The sequence below is a fragment of the Gallus gallus genome, chromosome 2 (assembly GCF_016699485.2).
Source record: "Gallus gallus isolate bGalGal1 chromosome 2, bGalGal1.mat.broiler.GRCg7b, whole genome shotgun sequence".
Taxonomy (NCBI): Eukaryota; Metazoa; Chordata; class Aves; order Galliformes; family Phasianidae; genus Gallus; species Gallus gallus.
In genome coordinates, this window is record NC_052533.1 from 32,331,225 (window position 1) to 32,350,880 (window position 19,656).

At 36.9% G+C, this 19,656-nt stretch overlaps 1 protein-coding gene across 4 annotated transcripts in view; it reads right to left on the reverse strand.

Annotated features, from left to right (window-relative positions):
- The window catches only part of SKAP2 (src kinase associated phosphoprotein 2), a 108,654-nt gene that overhangs the window by 33,578 nt on the left and 55,420 nt on the right, over nucleotides 1-19,656 (reverse strand). For all 4 annotated transcript variants that reach the window (XM_004939360.5, XM_040696534.2, XM_046937937.1 and 1 more), the window contains 3 exons: nucleotides 8,974-9,051; nucleotides 8,156-8,239; nucleotides 499-623 (listed from right to left, as the gene is read on the reverse strand). In XM_004939360.5, the coding sequence (XP_004939417.1) occupies nucleotides 499-623; nucleotides 8,156-8,239; nucleotides 8,974-9,051 (287 nt within the window). The remainder of the gene's footprint in view (nucleotides 1-498; nucleotides 624-8,155; nucleotides 8,240-8,973; nucleotides 9,052-19,656) is intronic.

Here is a 19,656-nt window from a genome sequence, read left to right on the forward strand (position 1 = left end):
CTGGCTTTCAACTGCAATCTCAGATATTTAAAACTTATTAAACTTACATTCCATATTGATGTCTAGCTGATAGATCTCTGAATTGCACAGCTGATACGTGCCTTTAAGCAGATATACTTGGCAAAGCCATGGCCAATACAATATGTATTTAACACTGATAGATATTTTGTTTAACTTTTTTTTCCATGACTTAATTCATCCAAGAAATAATACAGACATACTATATAATAGACATTAAAATGCTAACATTGAAATGACCAATAGATAAAGATGATAGATTTCCCTGTTCTTGTCCAAAATGATAGTATTTGAATGCATACATATATTTTTTTAATTAGATTTTTTTTCCCTAATATATGAATATATAGCATAAGCAAGCATGGATTTCCTTTTTTTATTAAGATGTCAGTGGAAGTTGTTTTACTGAAATGTTAATTCGGTAACTGGAATTGTAAAGGCTTTATCAATTTAATTTCAAGTCGACATAAAAAGTCCAACCTGATAAATGCGCTTATCAGGAGCGGAGATTTCAAAACAGCAATCTTTCTTTGCATCCTTCCGAAGGCTATTATTCATTCTGATGGTGTAGCCCTCTAAGGCAAATTCACCTTTCTGTTGTTTGTCTGTTGGAGATAAAAAACAAAGTTAGAGCTTCATTTACAACAGTGAATGCAAGTGGCTCAGCAGGTTATCGTTTATTCAGATTTGGTTTTCCTATTTCATGAATTTTACAAAGAACAGGGAGGTTTTTTAGCAAAACGATTAGGTGATACTTCTGGAGATAAAGCTTTACTTTAAAGGAAGATGTACAAAAAAGTATATTTTTCTGTAGGATGACTACAGAATTCCACAGAGAGGTGCTTGCAGATGGTGGTCTTATTTAGAAAGAAGTGCATGTTATGACAATTGTACCTAGGGAAAGCCAAGAACTGGAACTTGTGAGACATGCTTCCTATAAATCAGTGTCTCTTTCAGGTTCAGTAAACCAATGGGAAAACTCATCTAGCTGAGAGCTTGCTGAGCTCCCTCCTAAACTAACCACTTTACTTAAAAAAATAAACTTCAAACTCCTTTTAAAGCAATTGAAAAAGCTTTTCTTCCCACCCACTCCCAGATGCACTTCCTTTCCACATGGTAGAAGTATAGAATGAATTCTGTTATAAGTTCAGGTGTGTGTTCCCAAAGCATTTTTCTCAAAACAGTTTAATTAGCTAATAAAAGTACTGAGCCCTACCACAGTTTATTATGTAGAGCCATGTGGTTGCTTTAAAGACAATTCTACTTTTTCAATTTTAAGGGTTCTGGTTTATAAAAGTAACACTTAGCATAGGCCTGAGTTAAATATTCTGCGTGGTAGGCAAGTAACACCTGTGTGCTCCTGAGCACTTTAAACCAAGGCATGTTTTGGTGGATATTAAAAAGAAAACAAAAAAAAGCAGAAGTAAGTTGTTTTTGCAAGTTCTGGTGATCACAGTACAGCATTCAATCTAATATGGGCATCACCAGTCACATTTTTCTCAGGCGTCCCAGAACAAAGTGCAGATGTAAATGAAATAAAATTGTATAGATCCTTATGTTGTTTGTCTTTTTTCCCCATGCAGAAGGGGAATGCATTAACTAACAAAAAGCATTAGACACAACAACACTGTGACTACTGCTGAACAGAAGCAAATGAAGCATCCATCGCTCGTGTTTTTCAACAAAAGGAGACAGCTTCTATAGGCAGACAAAATAGGAAAGAACAAAATTTTTGAAGGAGCAGAACGTGGCAAACAGCAACACAAACATCAGTGGAAGTAAGGGCAGTTCCTACACAAATACCCTTCCTAACAATCTTACATTGTGCTTTCTTCCATCTTTTTCTTAATTCTCACCCAGGGCAAGGAAACAGCAAATTAAAAAATTACATGAGCAAATCCAGAGCACTGTTCTATTCCCTTCCTCTGGTCCCTTCTGTAACGGTAAATTTTCTTCATTAAGTAGTAAGATTCAGTACTGATATTTTTTATTTGCTCAATTCTCCACCCCTACATCAATCAGGACACAGATGCAAAATTCATGGAATCCCACCAAGGCAGATATTAAAAATAACTTGCAATAGGTTAAATAGATCTTCTGTTAATGAAATTCATTTCAGCCTAGAAATTTTATTGTTCCTTCGCTTGTGACCTCAGGAAGAAGATGAAGTGGAGCACATTAATTTCTCACTCTCCCATTGTAAACCCCCGTAATATAGGAGCACGCAGACAGAATAAACAAACATCAGGTTGAAAAGGTAATAACATTTTATCAAGATAAAGATTAGGCAAGTATTCAAATTTAATTTCTTGGAATATTTCCAAGAATACTTTCCCATGACATAGATGATCCCTTTTACGGTACTACAGTTTCAGAGGGTTAATCTGTGTACTGGTACTAGTTCTTTCAAAGAGCATTAAAATTAAAAAAGAAAGGTGCTATACTTTATATTAAAAGAATAACACAGTGCATGGCATTCACATTGTATTTGTTTGTTTTCTTGTTTATCCTGTCTTTTTCTTATCTCCCAGGATATGCCATTCAAAATCACTTGAAATACACCAAAAAAAAATCATACTTCCATTGCTATTAAATTCTCTCACTGCACTTTATGGCAGCAGACTAGTCCTATCCTTGCTACTTTTGCTTCTAATTACCTATGCAGTAAGGTACCCCTGATAAAAGCCCAGTGTAGCTCTGCACAAGTGCTTAAAATGTTGACCACAAAGAAATTTCAAGACCATGCAATACTTCACAGCCCTGACCATAAACTCACCAAAGTTGGGAGAAAGACTCAGTATGCATTTACAGTCCCTGAGCCACAAACCAAAGACCCAGTATGTCCTGGGAAGTAGCTCCACAAGTACAAAATAGGAAGACAGAGGCCAGTTAATTGCCCAGCTGCATCTACTGATGATGACAGGCAACGAGTGCCTACAAATCCCAGTTGCTCCTGTAGAATAGACCTCTCAAGGAAGGACTGGAGACCCACCCTGTTACCTGACTGCCACAGGGCAAATCCTGATATATGGCAGCTGTTTGGCCAGGCACAGTAGTCAGCTGTGGGCTGGAAGGCAGGGCCATCTTGTGATCATCACACTTGATGACCACCTCAACTTCATTTCTTAGGAAATGCTTGCAGCTAAGCAGGTGTAACTTCTGTGAACTTTCCCATTCAGAAAATGTTTATATCACAAATACTTTCAGGCGACTGTACTTCACTGAAAGTATAACAGGTTTTGATGTTTAAAAACTTGAAAGATCTTTAGATTTTACTTGGAGACCAAAAATTAGATGTACTAGTTCCTAATGGCAGGAGCCTTAAATGTCCATAGCTTCAGGAAGCCTATTTACATTACTGAGATGTCACTTTCACTTTGAGTCTCCAAATTAGTACCAGAGTTTTTCCCTAGACAGGAATTCAACAGCATGTTAGGAAGGGACTGGGGAGAGACATATGAACGGAACACACTTCTCTGAAGAAGGACAACATTCCTCCTGCCTCTCATTTTCGCAAGATAGGGCATTGCAATTCAACCACAGGAAAACCTTAGGTTGTCGCAGTGCAAAATAGAACAGCAATGCAAAAATATAATTTGATCAGTTTTGTAAAAGCAAGAAAGAACATGAGCAACACTAGGCAGAAGTTTTTCCACCATTAGGTCAGATCTCATTTCAGAATAAGCTGCTCTTTACTCTCATCTTCTCATCCTCTTCCCTTCACTCTATATCAGGTATGCATCAATAAATAAATAAATCTGGGTCTGTGCGTCCCCTTTTGCATCAGAAATTCTGAATGGTAAAAACCTTGTACAACAGAGCGGATAGTTGGGAACTAAGTACTAAAAAAAAGTCAAAGTTAGGACAAACATTTTAGAGAAAAATCAATCTATGGGGCAAGGCAATACTTAAAGGAGAACAAATACAGATCTGAATGAAATTTGAGAGCCTCCTTAAACATTTTTCTAAATTTAAACATTACATATAAATTTCATGTATCTTAAAAAGGAAAAAGTGAAATGTTGTTAACAACGGAAGCAGGGCCAATATTACATTAGGAAAAGGGAGTCTCAAGGGAAGCAGACAAAAAGGGTTTTGAAGTAGCCTTGCGTAACTGAGTTCATGGGAACTTTTGAAACAAAGGAGGGTAAACCTTCAACTGGGTCTTGAAATGATTGGGTTGTAAATTTGAGGCCTAAGGCATTGTGACCATATTATTAGCACATGTAAAAAGAATTAGTGCACTCTGTAGAACAGAGAGGATGTGGAGACTGGAAAGGAAAGAAGTTACAGAGAAAGGCGTAAAGAACAAAGGCAAACAGAAAGATTTCAGAGAGTTATAAAGTATTTATAGATACTATTAGAATCTATAATTTAACTCTCTTCATCTTGAAATTAGGAGCCTGTGAGATCTTACAGTTTACATGTCTTCATGCTAAATGTAGTTTTGCATACTTTTCCATATACTTTCTAAAAACAGCATGTCAGTATCTCAAAATGATAATTCCTTTGCCAGCTTCTAGAATAAGTCTTTCCAAGTGCATGCCTAGCAATTTTTTTTTATAGACTGCAAACCTGAAATGCAACAGACTTTTTATTTTCACTTTTGATAAATCTAAATTAAAAAAAAAAAAAGAACAAGAAATTGAGGCAAAGACACTATTTAGGGCAGACGTTTGTTTATATTCAAGTCCAGACCTGCACGTCACTGAGTTAGAAAGCTGTCCCAGAGGACTCACTAAACCTACAGACCAATGCAGGTCTTATGAAGCACCAAGATATCAGTAATTGTTGAAGAAACAGACATAAAATTAACAGCCTGAAAATGCTTTAAGATATGCTAAGCCCTGACTAGGCTAACAGAAAAAAAATACAGCAGCATCTTCCTTTACTCACAAATATTGCAATTCTTTAGTCACAGAAAATCAAATTTTAGCAGTTAAAAAACAAAATTTTGTGAAAAAAATTGAAATAATTTGGGTATTTTCTCCTTCCTATGCTACTACATCAGCACTACAAACTGAAGTGCAGGTGAATAAGGAGAATCAAGACTTCATCGTCATTTTCGTTTATCAATTACCGCCTTCCTAAACATGTAGCTCCAGTTTGCTGAGACAGAAGGGCATATCAAATTGTGGCTGTTAGATCATTCATTTAGATTAACTCTCCTGGGCATGCACTTCGAGGTCTGAAGGACTAACCATACCACCTAGGTGCCTGAGCATAAAGAAGAGAAGGCCAGTAAATGTTTATGGGAGAAAAGACTATTAAAGTAAGGACCAGGCAAGCTTCTGGAAATCCAGGTCAGCTCTGATACTTCAACATGCTTCTCTGTAGTGTTGCAGGCCACATACTGGCAATGGATATTAGAGCATAAGGGCAAAAATACATGCATTTCCTGCAATATGGACTTCCAGGTCAAACCACTAAAGTCTGTTTCTCCATCACTGATCAGGAAATAGAAATGTAGGTGGTTTGCTTAAACTTGTCTATATTGCAGAGATAAGTAACACTGCTTCATGATCCAATGCTGCACCAAAAGTACCAGAAAATGTAGGAAGAAAAGGGAAAAAAGACATATTAGTTGGCACACATCAGAACCATTATAAGGATGCTTATAATCTCAGACTTGGCCATATGTTTCACCAGATAAAAACTATCCTTCACAGACTAGTGATCTGCATGTCCTGGATTTAAAAAACATGCACAAGGTAAAACAAGAACTAGAAATCCTTGCTACCTGTCTGCACTATGTTCCCCAGTACACAGCTTTACATGACTCATTAAACACATAGCATGACTGTAAGCATGTATAGAACCTCTCATCTGCTTGTCTCTCTTCAGATCAAGTTCACGTTGACAAAGGGGGAATTTTCCCATTGTGTGAATCAGCTCTGGAATCTACCAGTAACCACAGCCCAGTCAATACAAAACACCTGCAAACACTGCCCAGGCTCAGGCAGACCAACATCATTTAGACAACTGCCGTCTACACAATCCGGGAGATGACAGCAGTTTTAGACCTATAGAATATCTTGAGTTGCAAGGGACCCATAAGGAACATTGAGTCTAACTCCTGTCTTGCATTATGTGATTCAAATGCACGCTTCACTGTTATCCTACAGCTGTGAAGAACACAGCTTTCTTTCCACATGGCCCAAGTCATTTGGTGTAGCATCAAAGGTCACTACAAAAGAAGGGCTCAAATAGTACAGCATACCACAGCAGGTACTACTGCTCCCATGTAGAAATGGGAGAATAGCATCAAGTTCTTCAGGAAATCTTCAGATCTCCTGGAGGTTCTCTTATCACACCCCATTGTCACATGTTGGCAATCAGCAGATGAAGAGCATTACAAAGAGCAGTTCACGTATCCACAACCACCAGCATGACAGCTCAGTGTCAGTAGTAAACATGTTTGTGATGGATTTAAAGAAATCACATTTCCAGTTTCCACACTCTGATGTCAACTGTAATAGACCTCTGTGTATACCATGGTGTCAGAGGGCTAAGCAAGGTACCTCAGGTCACTCAAATTAAAAGTTATCTTCTTTAAAGACAAATTCTGGAGTGACTGTTGGTCATCCCAGATCTGCAAGAAAATCCAGTTCCACATTTTGTGTTACTTTTTCCTGTACTAACAGCACCAGTTATGTGGAGGCAGGGCAGAAACTCATGCATGTATGTGATTTGTTTGCTAGTCATGGAGTCTATGTGCAACTCCTAGAAGGTGCTCCATGGACCATGAACTCCTCCCAGAACATTAGGGTATGGTTAGGAGAATCTTCCCCAAACAACTGAAGGTTACAGAAGCTGGAAACGTATAAGCCAAAGCATCTGCCTGTAGATCAATAAAGAAAAGCTATCTCTGTGTATCTCAGTCAATTCCTAATATGTCACAAACCTATTAACCCCAAACCTTGTGCTACGGAACGTTTCCACGTGCCTTACCTTTTAGTATAGATATTAGAAATTACAACACAGACTTGACAGCAAAGTCGCTGCAAAAGGAAAATGCATGGAAGAGGGGGAGATGGTGCTTTCCTGCCTTAATCCAAAGACCAAAAACTAGCAGATGAAAAGCGAAAGATCTATAAGGGGACATACAGCAGATGTAGTAATAAAACTCTGGAAACAGAATTTGAGAGGAAACTGTAGCAAGATGAAAACTAGACTTAACCTCCAGAGTACATGAGAAACAATTAGACCCTTAAGTTAATTCTTTCTTTAAAGAGAGGATGAGTTTAAATGAGTCAGCAAACTGAGTAAGGGAACAAACTGAATCAAATTAAAAACATATGAAAAGACCATCAACATTAATCTCAAGGAGAGTAGCACAAACATTAAGGAGAAGAGAAAAAAAGCTCAAATTGAAAGTTTGTCCAAAAATAAGTTCTTTTTGGGGGGGAAAAAAAAGTGCACTTTTAAAACTTGCAGATATATAATTCTATATCATATGTCTTACCCTGAAATACAAAACACACCTTGCATGCAATTTAAAGGATGCTTTATTTGACTGACAATTTTGAAAATTCAAAGTGATATTCCAACATTTATGCCATATTCTTTCAAAAATGGCCATCAAAACTCACTTTCAGAAACTAGCCCTAGTCTCCATGACTGGCTTTTAGTTTGATGTATTACTTCATTTCCAGAATGAAATTTAGCTAGAAACATGGAACACCACTATGTGGTTTTAGCACTAGCATTTTCCTGGATAGAACCACCTTTAAAGAACTCAGATGGCTTAACTGCTGTAAGGTATTTTAAAATGAAAAGCCCATTTAGACAAAAAGAGTTTTTGCTGTCCAGTAGATTAATTAAGCACCAGAGTACTATCAAGCCTAATAGCTAGCTGTTATTGGCATGTGAAGTAGCTTTACAAATAACTTAAACCTTTTTCCTCAGTTTCCCTGCTTTAGCAAATGAGCACATCATTTAGAGAGTCTGAGAGTATTCACATTTATACATTTCTAAAATTCAAAGCATTGTTTAAGAACAAAAAAATCTTGTAAAAATTTCACTTGCTCTCTAAAAATGACCTTAGTTTCCCAGTTTCCAGCTCTAACTGAGGCTTTCATATTCATTTGTTCATCAAAATATCATTTTAATAGTTTATCATTATTGTTATAATTACCTTTGTCGCTTCCATAATAGTAGAAAACCGTCTTACTGATAGCACACCAACGCTTCTGCCATTCAAAGCCAAGAAAACTGTGGTCTGCAATTAATATAACTTGTGTTATATTATGGCATTATTGAACATGAATATGTTACTTCTTTTCAAAGGTGAGGGAAGAGGGAAGGAGGTAGGAAAAGTGCTAATTAATGGAAGCAAAATCTGGATATGAAGAAGACAAATGTGTGGAATTGAGAAAGAAGCTAGAAACGGGTGGCGAGGAAACAAATGGGAATTTGAAATAATATAAAGAGAGAACTCATGTGTAACATTAAATATAAGAAAATTATTAACAACTTCCTGAATATTTCCTACAGTTATTGTAGCATTAAGTGGTTACTGAGGTGACAGTATAGGATTTACTGAATCAAGGTAAATATTGACCGAACCATAGCTGAGATCAATATTTGCCCTCTTGAAGGAAAATAAATCTTGATGCTCACTGAAACATGAAGTCAACATATGGTACTTTTACATAAATTCCCAATGTTTTCTTCAAAAATATTTGAAAGTTTCTGAATTATGGCTGACGCTGGACTTTCACAGCATGATTTTTTTCAGTCCATAAAGAAATGGGACCATCTTTTAACACTACAGGAGCAATTATGCATTCGTCTTTCTTTTGCATAATAATGATTCTACATTTCAACTGCTGTTCCATTTTATTTGTCACTCTGTATAAAGTTACTTGCATGTACAACTACAAATGCTGGCACACAGAGCCTCCAAACATGACATATACACTAAACAAATCTCACAAAGGTAGTTAAACTTACCTTTTCTGCGTTTTTCCAGGTATCCAGCCTTCAGAACAAACTGAAGATCTTGAGCTGCGATAGGAGGAAACTGATTCCCTGAAAGAAAAACAAATCCCGTGAACTCACTCCTGCTTTTCAGGAAAAATACTACAGTAGCATTAATGAACTTTTACACGCATAATGCACAGGATTATGGGAAAAAGTAATTACTATACAAGATTACCGAAGTACAAAAAGCTCAAATAACTATGAATGTCAAAACTGTCACCGCTGTCATCACCACTTCAGCATGGAAAAAATATAGCTGTGTAGCAGCCCCTGCAAGTTTTGGAACAAAAATATATAAATTAAACAAGCAACTTAGAAATGTCAGCTTGTGTTTTGAACGTGGTCTGTACAGCAAGCCTGTAATAAAGCAGGGATTTTTTTTTTTCCAAACGTGCAAGCAAAACCAAGTATCACAATCCAACGCAACTACATCAGTAATCTGACTTTCAGTAACAGCTTCATGCAAAAACATCTTGAAACAACACACAAGCTGAAGAACATATATTATACTGCATACCAAAATACAAAACAAAACAAACAAACAAAAAAACAACCCAGATGAAGGGATGATAAAAAGTGGTACTTGCTACTGACAGATGTTGCCTAATGTGCAATATGACGGTAAAGCACCGCTGAGGTAAATAGGGTTTATAAGGCAATATTAAATAGACCACAGACGTTCCACAGAAATCTACAAGACTGTTGATCTACAGATATTATTTTTTAGATTTTGCAGAAAATTGCTGCATCTGCAAAATAATGAGTATTTTCTCATCTGTAAATTCATAGCTGGAAGCATGAGACTAACTAGTCTAACTACCTCAAATTAAAAAAGAAATCTAGATGTTAAAAATTGTGTCTTCCACCCTGCAGCTTTCCTTTGCTGAATGAATAAAATTATGGTTTAAATGAAACTGCTAGTATTGATAAGCATGTTAGATATGTCTAATAGCACTTACAGAAATGTCACACTGCTCACTGCAAGCAAAAAAGCAGAACAAAAGCTATTCCTGTGCAGCCTTTTTTTTTTCTCTTTTTAAGTGCATATGAGGATCACAGTGAAGTTCCTACTACTTATTATCATCAAATATTCATAAGAGTCACTGTAGGTAGGTGGCAAGCTTACATGGCAGCAATTATTCATCAAAATATATGTAATCTCATTAAGTTCCACCAATAAAAACACAAAAAAGCCACTATATTAGCAGGCAACCCCTGTGCTAAACAACCACTTTAAACAACATAGAGTGGGTTAAAGATCAATTGTCTGACCTTGAACTGCAAACACTGTCTCGGGAAGGTGATGCCTACTTCCTGGGTTTTTAGGTTGTCCCTTAAAATAGATTTATTTTTTTAATTGGCATCCAAAAATGAATTGGATTATTGTGGCTATATTTAAATACAGTTGTGTGAGGAGAAATACAAGAAAAAGAGGTGGGAGCATATTAAGAATATTATTGTTAAAACTATGAAAGTCCTCCAAATGAGAATGTCTTCCTTAAACAACAACACTTGCTCTTCAGACAACAGAAGATTTAAGATTTTGTTGGGTATCACAAGTTAGTAAATGGAATTTTATATATGTTGACATTTCCAATGATTTTATTTTCAGTTCAACATTACTCTTGATGTTATTTCAACTTCCCCAGAATTCTTAATACTGTGTTAAAAGTACAAGAGCTATTGGCTCCATGTCCAAACATCTTAAAGCGATGCAGCTGTATCCCTGTGCTAGATCCATATGAAACCACTGCACAATATCAAATGAGAATTTAACACGAGGACACTCGCTGGATGTTAAAGGCTAAGTTTAATAAATCCTTAAAGGATGATTTAATGATGATATTATGGCGGGGAGGAGGGGAAAAGTTTTACAAACATACATAGTGTGCTGCTTTCAGTTGGTCATTGGGAGGCATCAGTGTGCAACACTTACAGCTTTACCTCATCATGTAGGGCATATTTTAGAACTGAGCACTCCCAGAGATGCGGAAGGGAGAAAATCTAACTAAACAAACAAAACAAGTTCACTTACATTTATCAATATAAGAATTTCAACAACTGATTGCACTTGATGGCATATGTTGTTTGTTTTGTTTTGGTTCTTTAAGAGAAAGCTTAGCAAGTGTTCGTTCAATGAGCAGCCAAGTGAAATGGGACATGTAGCCCCAGTCATAATAAGGTGACTCCATGTTATTCTTCATATAGGTACAACCTCTCCTGCCGTACCTATTACACAGAACTAGACAATCAATATCCCACAAGACTCCCAGTTTTGCTGCTTCTGCTGAGGCATGTTGGAATGAAATTGATGATAGCATTTTCTGAAACTACGCCTATTTTGCACTTGGCACTAAAAAGCTGCATAATAAAAAACACCATCTACCACTGGTTTTGTAACACTGCAGAATGAAGCTTCTTTTCCTGTTGCTCAAAGTTGCAGCAGGAACGCCATGAAACAAGGAGCAGCTGGTCAGCATTGCTGTTGGCCAAAACCTGCAAGTAGCTGAAGCAGAAATAGATCACAGGCCTATTATCCTACTTCTGTCTGAGAAGCCTAGGAACCACAAAATATGAGGGATCTTTAGTGGAAGGTCAGGAGAGAGGGACCTAATTGTAATATTCTGAGACACATACAGCTGTACATGAAAGCAAAAACATAAATCAGCCTAGATTCCCTCCCTCATTCCCTTGTATGTCCAGAAGGAAGGGGAGGGAGAATAAGTATTATCTAAAGGATAAAGGAAAGAGAAAGAACCACCTTCTCTCAGATTCTCATTAACCGCAGATGTTGTGCATATGCGGCAGGAAGAAGGCACAAACACAGATCAACTCTTAGCCCCATATTGTAATACAAACAAGGAGTGGAAGAAGGAGAAGAGAATGGCAACTTCCTTCCAGACACCACCTAGAGCCAGCAAAGCCTCCTAAACTGTGTCACCTCTCTACCTTTTCTTTCTTTCATTGCTTTACTCTCCTGTTCATGTCTCAAACATGATTTGGAGGGAACTGCAACCCTTCGACATAGAAACTCCCAACTAAAAGTTTGGGATTTGTACAGTATGTTGGTTTTCTGCTATTGCTTCCATTCAAAATGCTGCTTCTTCATTCCTCTGGGATAGAACAGGCTTGGCACAAAACATTTAAAAAAAAAAAAACTAGAGCAGCACTTTGTGATAGTAAAGCAGCATTTGTTAACATTACACTAGCAGCTGAGATCAGAGACTCATTAGATGACCTCTATACAGAACCTTGAATAAGACAGCTCTTACACCAGAGAATCTCTTTAACCGAGAAAGGCTGCCAAAAGAGAAGGTATTACTATTTTTTTAAGGATTTCAGAAAGCAAATTAAACAACTTGCTTGAAATCACACATTCCTTTACAGTTCAGAGTTCTGAATTCCCAAATACCAGTTCCATACTATACTCTCATGCATGCTCCAGGACTTCTTGAAGACAGGAACGTTTTCCCCTTTCCTCACAGATGCAGATGAAATGGGCTGGATTTAAGTTTCAGTTGATCAGAGCAAAATTTCTCTCCCTGAATCAGCCCCAAAAGAGGACACCAGTAGGACTTGCTGCCTGTTTTGTTCCTGTATGTTCTATTTCCAGATATGTCTCAGAACCTTAGGAATTAAGACATTAGCAGAGCCTGTGGCCTTTCCTGTTTTCTCCTTTGGTAGACTGTAGGTTTTGAAACCAGTTGTAAATATCAGACTAAAGTAGCACTGTGTCAAGAAGTGGCCCGTGGCTTGCAGCTGTGTGAGTTCACAGTTGCTTCTGTGAACCCTTGCAGATGCAATTCCTGCAGCCTGGCCTGTGGTGGGAAGTAGAGTTGAGAATACAAAAATGTCTCTTTTCCATTCCTGAGTTTCTACTTCATAAATTAGGTCTTGAACTTTATTCTTTTGATACGAAAAATCACGTCTGTACTTTTCAATATCTGGGGAGATTATTATCTTGCATCCCAAATATCCAATATAAAAGGAGGGAGGTCCATCTGCTTAATGTTAAAGGTTTTCCATCTTTCTTGACTTCCCCCTCACAGGTGAATTCTGGAATAATTTCTCTTCTTATCCTGGTGGGAATTACTGCAGTGTATTCCAAACTGAAATCTGCAGGCTAGGCTCCACTTGCATATTCCCAGACTGATGCATACAAAGACCAGATAAAAATATTTATGAGGCATAAATCTTAGAGAAAAGTAAATCACACATAATATACTAGATTCTTCCTCTTGGTTCTAGGTGCTCTTGTGCCAAGAGAGTTATTATAATGCTATTACTGCCAGGCTAAAAATTCCTCCAGTAAAGTCAGAATTTCTACCGGACATGCTGTGACTTTAGAAAGGCACAAATCCTATTAAGATAGGTGTATTAATGCAAAGGTTCCACTGTAAAAATCCCACAAATCCAGTGAATCTCGTGACTTCAGAAAGATGTCAAAATAAAGCTCATGGCATGGCCATAATTTTCACAACTTAGTGATGTACAGTCAAAAGCCTGGGTAATGCAATTTTGCCCCCTAGTGCAATAGAAAATTTAGCCCATTACTTAAAAACAATTTAATCGGTGTCACTTTGCATGATAAAGCATGAAATTTAATCGTTATGCACTGCATTTTGAGTTTTGGGGAACAGAGTGGTGTTGAAATTTCATTCTGCATACAGAACAAATAAAACAAAACTAGGCTGTATTATTCTGCACTGCATACCAATAGGAATATTTTTCATTTCTTCAATGTGGGCTAAGGGATACATAAAGCAAGAAATAATTAGAGGTCAGTGCATTCTAAAGAGGTGCTTAGCATGCTTATGGGAAGTTAAACAGGCGAAGTGGAGATAAGCGTAACTCAGTACAGCTAAGTGGTTAATTACAGCTTGCTTTCCTAGTACAGGCCCATAGGTCTAAATATTATAATGGCAAAGTTTTCTTGCTCAAATAAGAATCATCCACCATTCTTCAGGCCTTGCAAAAGAAAACTGAAGCCAAAATATATTTATTTGACTTTACTGAGAACAAAAACACTGAATTCTATTTTGTTATATTTAACGTAATTTTTGAAAGTAATGACTTTTGTTTTAATTGTATTTTTCTGGCTTCTTTTTTATTGTGATGAAGACCCAATTACACCAAATGAGAAACTGAAATCTATCCCCCTTTGAATTTTTGTTAGTAAAAACTCTGCATTCTAACAGTGAGGAAAATTCTGGCAACATAAAAGGGAACCTTATGAGCTCGTATGAAACTGGATATTTCTCCAAAAACAAAGAGTTGCTCTTATAAGTATTAAAACACGTTAAAATGCTGCAATTAAGATTTTTCTTTTTCTCTCAAGCTGAGGGCTTTTTGGATAAAAACTAACAAACTTTTTCTGATGTTTTTGTTATAGTCTGAGCAAAGGAGGAGTAATCTTTCTAGCAACATGCTAGGTGTTTTCCTCCTCTTTCTTTCCCTTCTACCCTTCTTCCCAAAATTCTTCATAAATCTCCATTTTATTTTGATCTGGATATATAGCATTTACCATTTTTTATAGCTACTGCAGAGGGATTCAATTATCTTTGAATCTGTACACAGCAATACAGCGGGGTCACATCTGTTGCACAACCACTGTGAATCTAGGCTAAAGAAGAGTTGTTTTACTCTCGTATGCATGCCTTCTCCCTACTTATTTTTTTAAGTGAAGATTAAGGTATGTTGAACTTAAAATAACTCCCATTTCTCAGAGTCTTCTGGTTAAAGAAAAGCTATCAGTAGGAAAATTACAAGATCTCATTATCTTCATTAACTGCCTCAAACACGTTCACAAAGATTACTTTAGTACTTTGCAAATGTAGTAGCCTAGTAGTGGTGAATCAGTCTAACATGCAAGAAACAAAAGATAAATCTTAAAGAAAACATAATTCATTTGGAGCAATAAATATAGCATTTAGTTTTGAAACATTCGTTCAAGAAAAGTTAGCATTTTTGTCTTCAAAGTGTCCATTCCCAAGAAAGTCTAGGCTATAGAGTTTTGCTCCTGAGCCATGCCCAGCATTCAGTACTGTGTTTTCTAATCATTTATAATAACCTCCTCAGAATAACTTGCCTTAATATACTCCTCTAAGAAGAGCCAGCAGTGTATCTTATTAAAGAATACTTAAAGCAGCATCTGTTTCCAGTTAATTCTTTCTAATCTGGGATCTGAAGTTTGGGCTGGGAGCACTAATACACCCTTGGAGGCCTAAATGTTGACTATTTCTTCTCCACTCCTCCCTGTAAGGAGAAAGGTATGAGGATTTCTCCTCCCTTTCTTCCTTTAAGTTCAGGAGAAGGCAGTGGGCCAGGCAGTCTAAAAACCACTATGATACATTCTTTACAGAAATTCTGAGCTCTCTTATACATTTTACACGCTTGAAATCTTTCAGTCATTTTCATTTATCCCCTAATTAAATAAATGTGTGTTTAGATTTTTAAATTTTAAAAAACTTACATCTACGGCATCTCAACCCTCATCTGTTTTCTGTGCAAAGCTTCCTTAATAGTTGTAACGTATTTCATCCGATCAAGGCTTTTTTTTAATGAACTACTGGAGTCAGCCAGTCAGTCTCCATTCACCAGGATCCACCGCCTAATGGAATCATCCTGGATCACACACTCCTTGTCTAAAATTCAAACTTACAATGTCTTCATAAACTAATACTGCCCTGGTCTTGTGCATTCTTTTGTTGTCTTTCAAATTGGTACTAAGACACCCTCAGTCACATTTTCTATAGCACCTGAACATGCAAAAGGAATTAATGGCTTTTGCCCCTTGATCCAGATTTGACTTTCACATGGATAATTAATTACTAATAATTTTTAAAAGCGAAGCAAAGATGTAATGTTTTCCACACTTCATCTGTTTTACAAAGACTGAGGCATGACAACAGAAAGAAGATACAGCATTAAAGAAAAGTTATCTTGTACAAATTTCTCTCGTACATTTATGCCACTGTTATACAGGGCATAGGAACTTAAAAGTTACGCTTAAATTCTTCCGAGCATCATTACTGTTTAATCAGTCATTCTAGAAAGAGACAGAAAGGTTTCCATCATGCAGAGGCACATACTGCTGCTAACAGAAAAGTGTAGCAGTTGTAAAGATTGAAAATACAAATTCTGCCTGTGTAACAAGAAGCTCAGCTTCCTACCTGGTTTTCAGAAATAAAATATACAGGAAAACACACAGATAAAAGAAGTGCCTTTGCACTGTGGACAGAAGGAAGTCAAAAACACCATCATGGTTCAATTAGAGGCACTGGAAATTCTCATGAAATGACGTAGGCAAGCTGAAATTTCCCAGGATCATCTCACAGACAAGCACACACATCCAATTTTGATTAGAAACCCTAACTGAAGATCCAGAATATCCACACAATGGTTGAACTGCAGAAGGTGCTGTTAGCTAATCAGAGAAAATTACAAGGTCAGGAATAAAGAGTATACAGCTGGATTATGACCAGCGTGATGTCAAAATGCATATGGATAGCATCTTTAACCACATCATGATTCCTGTATTCCCAGATGACTAATAGGAAAGAAGTCCTATACTTTTATCAAACAGCAAGTTAAAAGCTAGCATTTAATGTCCAGGTGAAAAAAAACAATTTTCAGCTTAACATCTAAAACATCTGGAAAAGGTAATACTACAGTACACCACAGTTTACTACAATTTTTAAGTAACCACCTGGTAAGCATAAGCAAAACCCTTGGAAGAACCACATATCACAGTGTCCTAAGAAAAAGTTATGGTAATGGAAACAAGACATTTTCTATTACTGTTCAAATTTTGCCCTAGCTCTTTTTAGGTTTGAAAGGTCTAAAATTTTCTCTTTGAATGACTGGCATGTTTTGTTCAGTGAGCTTAAATTGACAGTAAACAATGACAACTATTTAACTCGACGTTTTAGCAGAAAACCTGCCAAACGTCACTTTTTGCAAAGCTAAACAATGAGCTTTCACATGGCATTTTAAAATAAGTAGCCTGTATTCTTTAATTTCAGCATCCTATTAATCCAAGTATTTATGACTCAGCTCTCAAGATCTATGCAAACTTAAGTTTGGGGACTTTTCTGGGACTTTTATCCAGATTTTGGTAATATTATCCAATCTACATTCTTCACAAATTATGCATCAATAACACAAAAAGCGTGGAATTTTTTTCCCTCTTAGTTTAGCTTTTCTCAGTACTTTTTTGCACTGTATCTTCCCCTAAGGAAGACCTTTTGTTTAAAACTCCTTTCCTAAACTGTTCAATTTCTAGTTTCAAAAGCCAGTTCAAGGCTTCTTATTAAAGAAAAAAAAAAGTACAGTTTGAGAAGTGCTAAATTTAGATGAACAGGAAAATCAGCCAGTGTGAATTTTAATCTGTGACAGGGATGTTTCGCCAGGGGGATATTTTCACTGCTGCTCTCATCAGAAGCATAACAGGCTGGATATACAATCAGCAAACACCAAAGAAATCCAGGGAAAAGAAATTTTCAGACTATCATAAAACACCAATGAAAAACCCCAGCATAAATTGTACGACGTTTTATATATGGAAGTCACTTATGCCAAGTGGCAACCTCTTGGCTTAGCTCTGCGGGCTGCAGAGTTCCAACTGTTCTGACTCCTGGCCAAAGTCCTGGTCTGCTAAGCTTCTGAAAGGAAACATGCGTACAACACTTAGAACATTTTAAATGCTCCAACAGCTCATATCCCTGATCAAAACAAAATTTAACATTACTGGTTGGCGCTGGAAATCTTTCATCTGTATGAAGGAAGGGATTAGAATTCCTCCAGTCAGCTAAAAACAGAACCAAATCTTGAAAAGCAGCACTTGTAGAGTTCAATGTGAGAGGTCCAAGAAAGCTACAATTTTCATTTTCCACATTTTGTGTATTCCTGCAAAATGGCTTGAACGTTCTGCCTCATTGCTTCATTTTCATCCATTTCTTCTACGACTGATAATTTAAGTAAAAAGCTGTGATCAGTGAAGTACCACACCAAAAGCTCCTCTGCATCCAAAAGCCAATGTGAATTCAGATGGAGGTATAACTTTCCAGTGCCGTCTGCACACAAAGACAAGCCTTTTCAAAATAAAAACAAAAGGAAATCTCACACGAGACCTTCAAGTTTACCCACTACTGAACACAAAATGCACATCAAGTATCATTTATTATATAGAAGTGGGAAGTTCTGGTGGAATTACAGTATCCTGCAATAATGACACTGTACCTTAAAATAATAATTATTATCATCATCATCATCATCTATGGAGCAAGACCATGAGAAGATAAAAAGATTTAAAAAAAAAAAGTGACCACAATGTGATTTTAACTACTCTGAAAGAGATAATAAAGATCCAAAGGTTTCAATGTTGAAAAAATACACAGCTATTTTCAAACCTCCTCTCATGAGGAGCTTGTTGTCACAATAACAAAATCTTCCTGTTTTGCTTTAGTTGCATGGGACCAAACTGAAAAGAACAAGGGAAACCCTGCCAGAAGTCAACAGAAGAAGCCAGCAGAATACTCTTATTTTTCTTGAAGGGATTCCAGGCATAAACTGTAGCAGTCATTCACCTGGCAGTACTAAGACTGATGGGAAGAACCATCTTTCCACTATCAACTCCAACTTTTAAAAAATGTCTATGATAATACTTCCACTCCGACAGTCTTCAGAAGAAATCCCATACTTGAAGATGCAGGCAAGAAGAGAAACTTTGGCAACTGTTAGCTGAACAACAGAGAACAAATCAGAACAACTGCACCAATTCTTCCATAAACCCCACTTAGTTCTGTCTACTCACTTGAAATGTCTGCTTCAATTTTAAGTCCACACATGATTATCATCTTTCTCAAATGACTGCACAGCTCTTACTGTTTTTAGTACCACGTAGGAATAATAATTACATTCATTTTTATTTAGAAAAAATTGTTTTGAAAATATCTGCATCTCTTAAGGCAATAACCAGACTAAAATCTTCTTTGGAAACCATCTATGGCATTGAAATTTAAAAGCGAAGAAGTCATTCCCACTGACTTCCTTAATGCCAGTTTGTCTTTTCCCTCAGTAAAAACATCCAGATTTCTGTTTCTTCAGCACCTGCAATATGAAATCCCAAAGAGGTAAGGTACTGGAAGTTCACAAACCAGAATTATCATCATATTCAGCAATGTGGGGGTTACAACTTGGGAAGAGAGAACTGAGTGAATAGCTGTAACTGGATTCTTTTGTGACCTATCCACAAGACTGGAAGGAAAACACATTGTGAGAGACAGGCATTTTTTTGAAACTCAAGAGTTCTACAATGAGGAAATAGGTGAATTAGTGTCAATGGGACTTTTCAAACTCCAACTCTCATCCTGTACCCCTTGATTCTCATAGCACATTTGTGTTTTCCTTAAGCCCATCTCAACCTAAAGTAAGAATTAGAAGGCCAACCCAGCCGGTCAATGTACTGCTATTGAAACTCATGCCAGTTATAACATCAAAGGTGTATGGATCAGCTGAACGTACTAAGTGCTACTGCTTGGTCAATGGACAGTATTTAGTGATGAGTACTATGATCTGCGGTTGTATCTGGGACTAGGTTTGTAGGAAAAGTAATAATCTTTTTCATATAACTAATACCACTGGAAAGAGCTA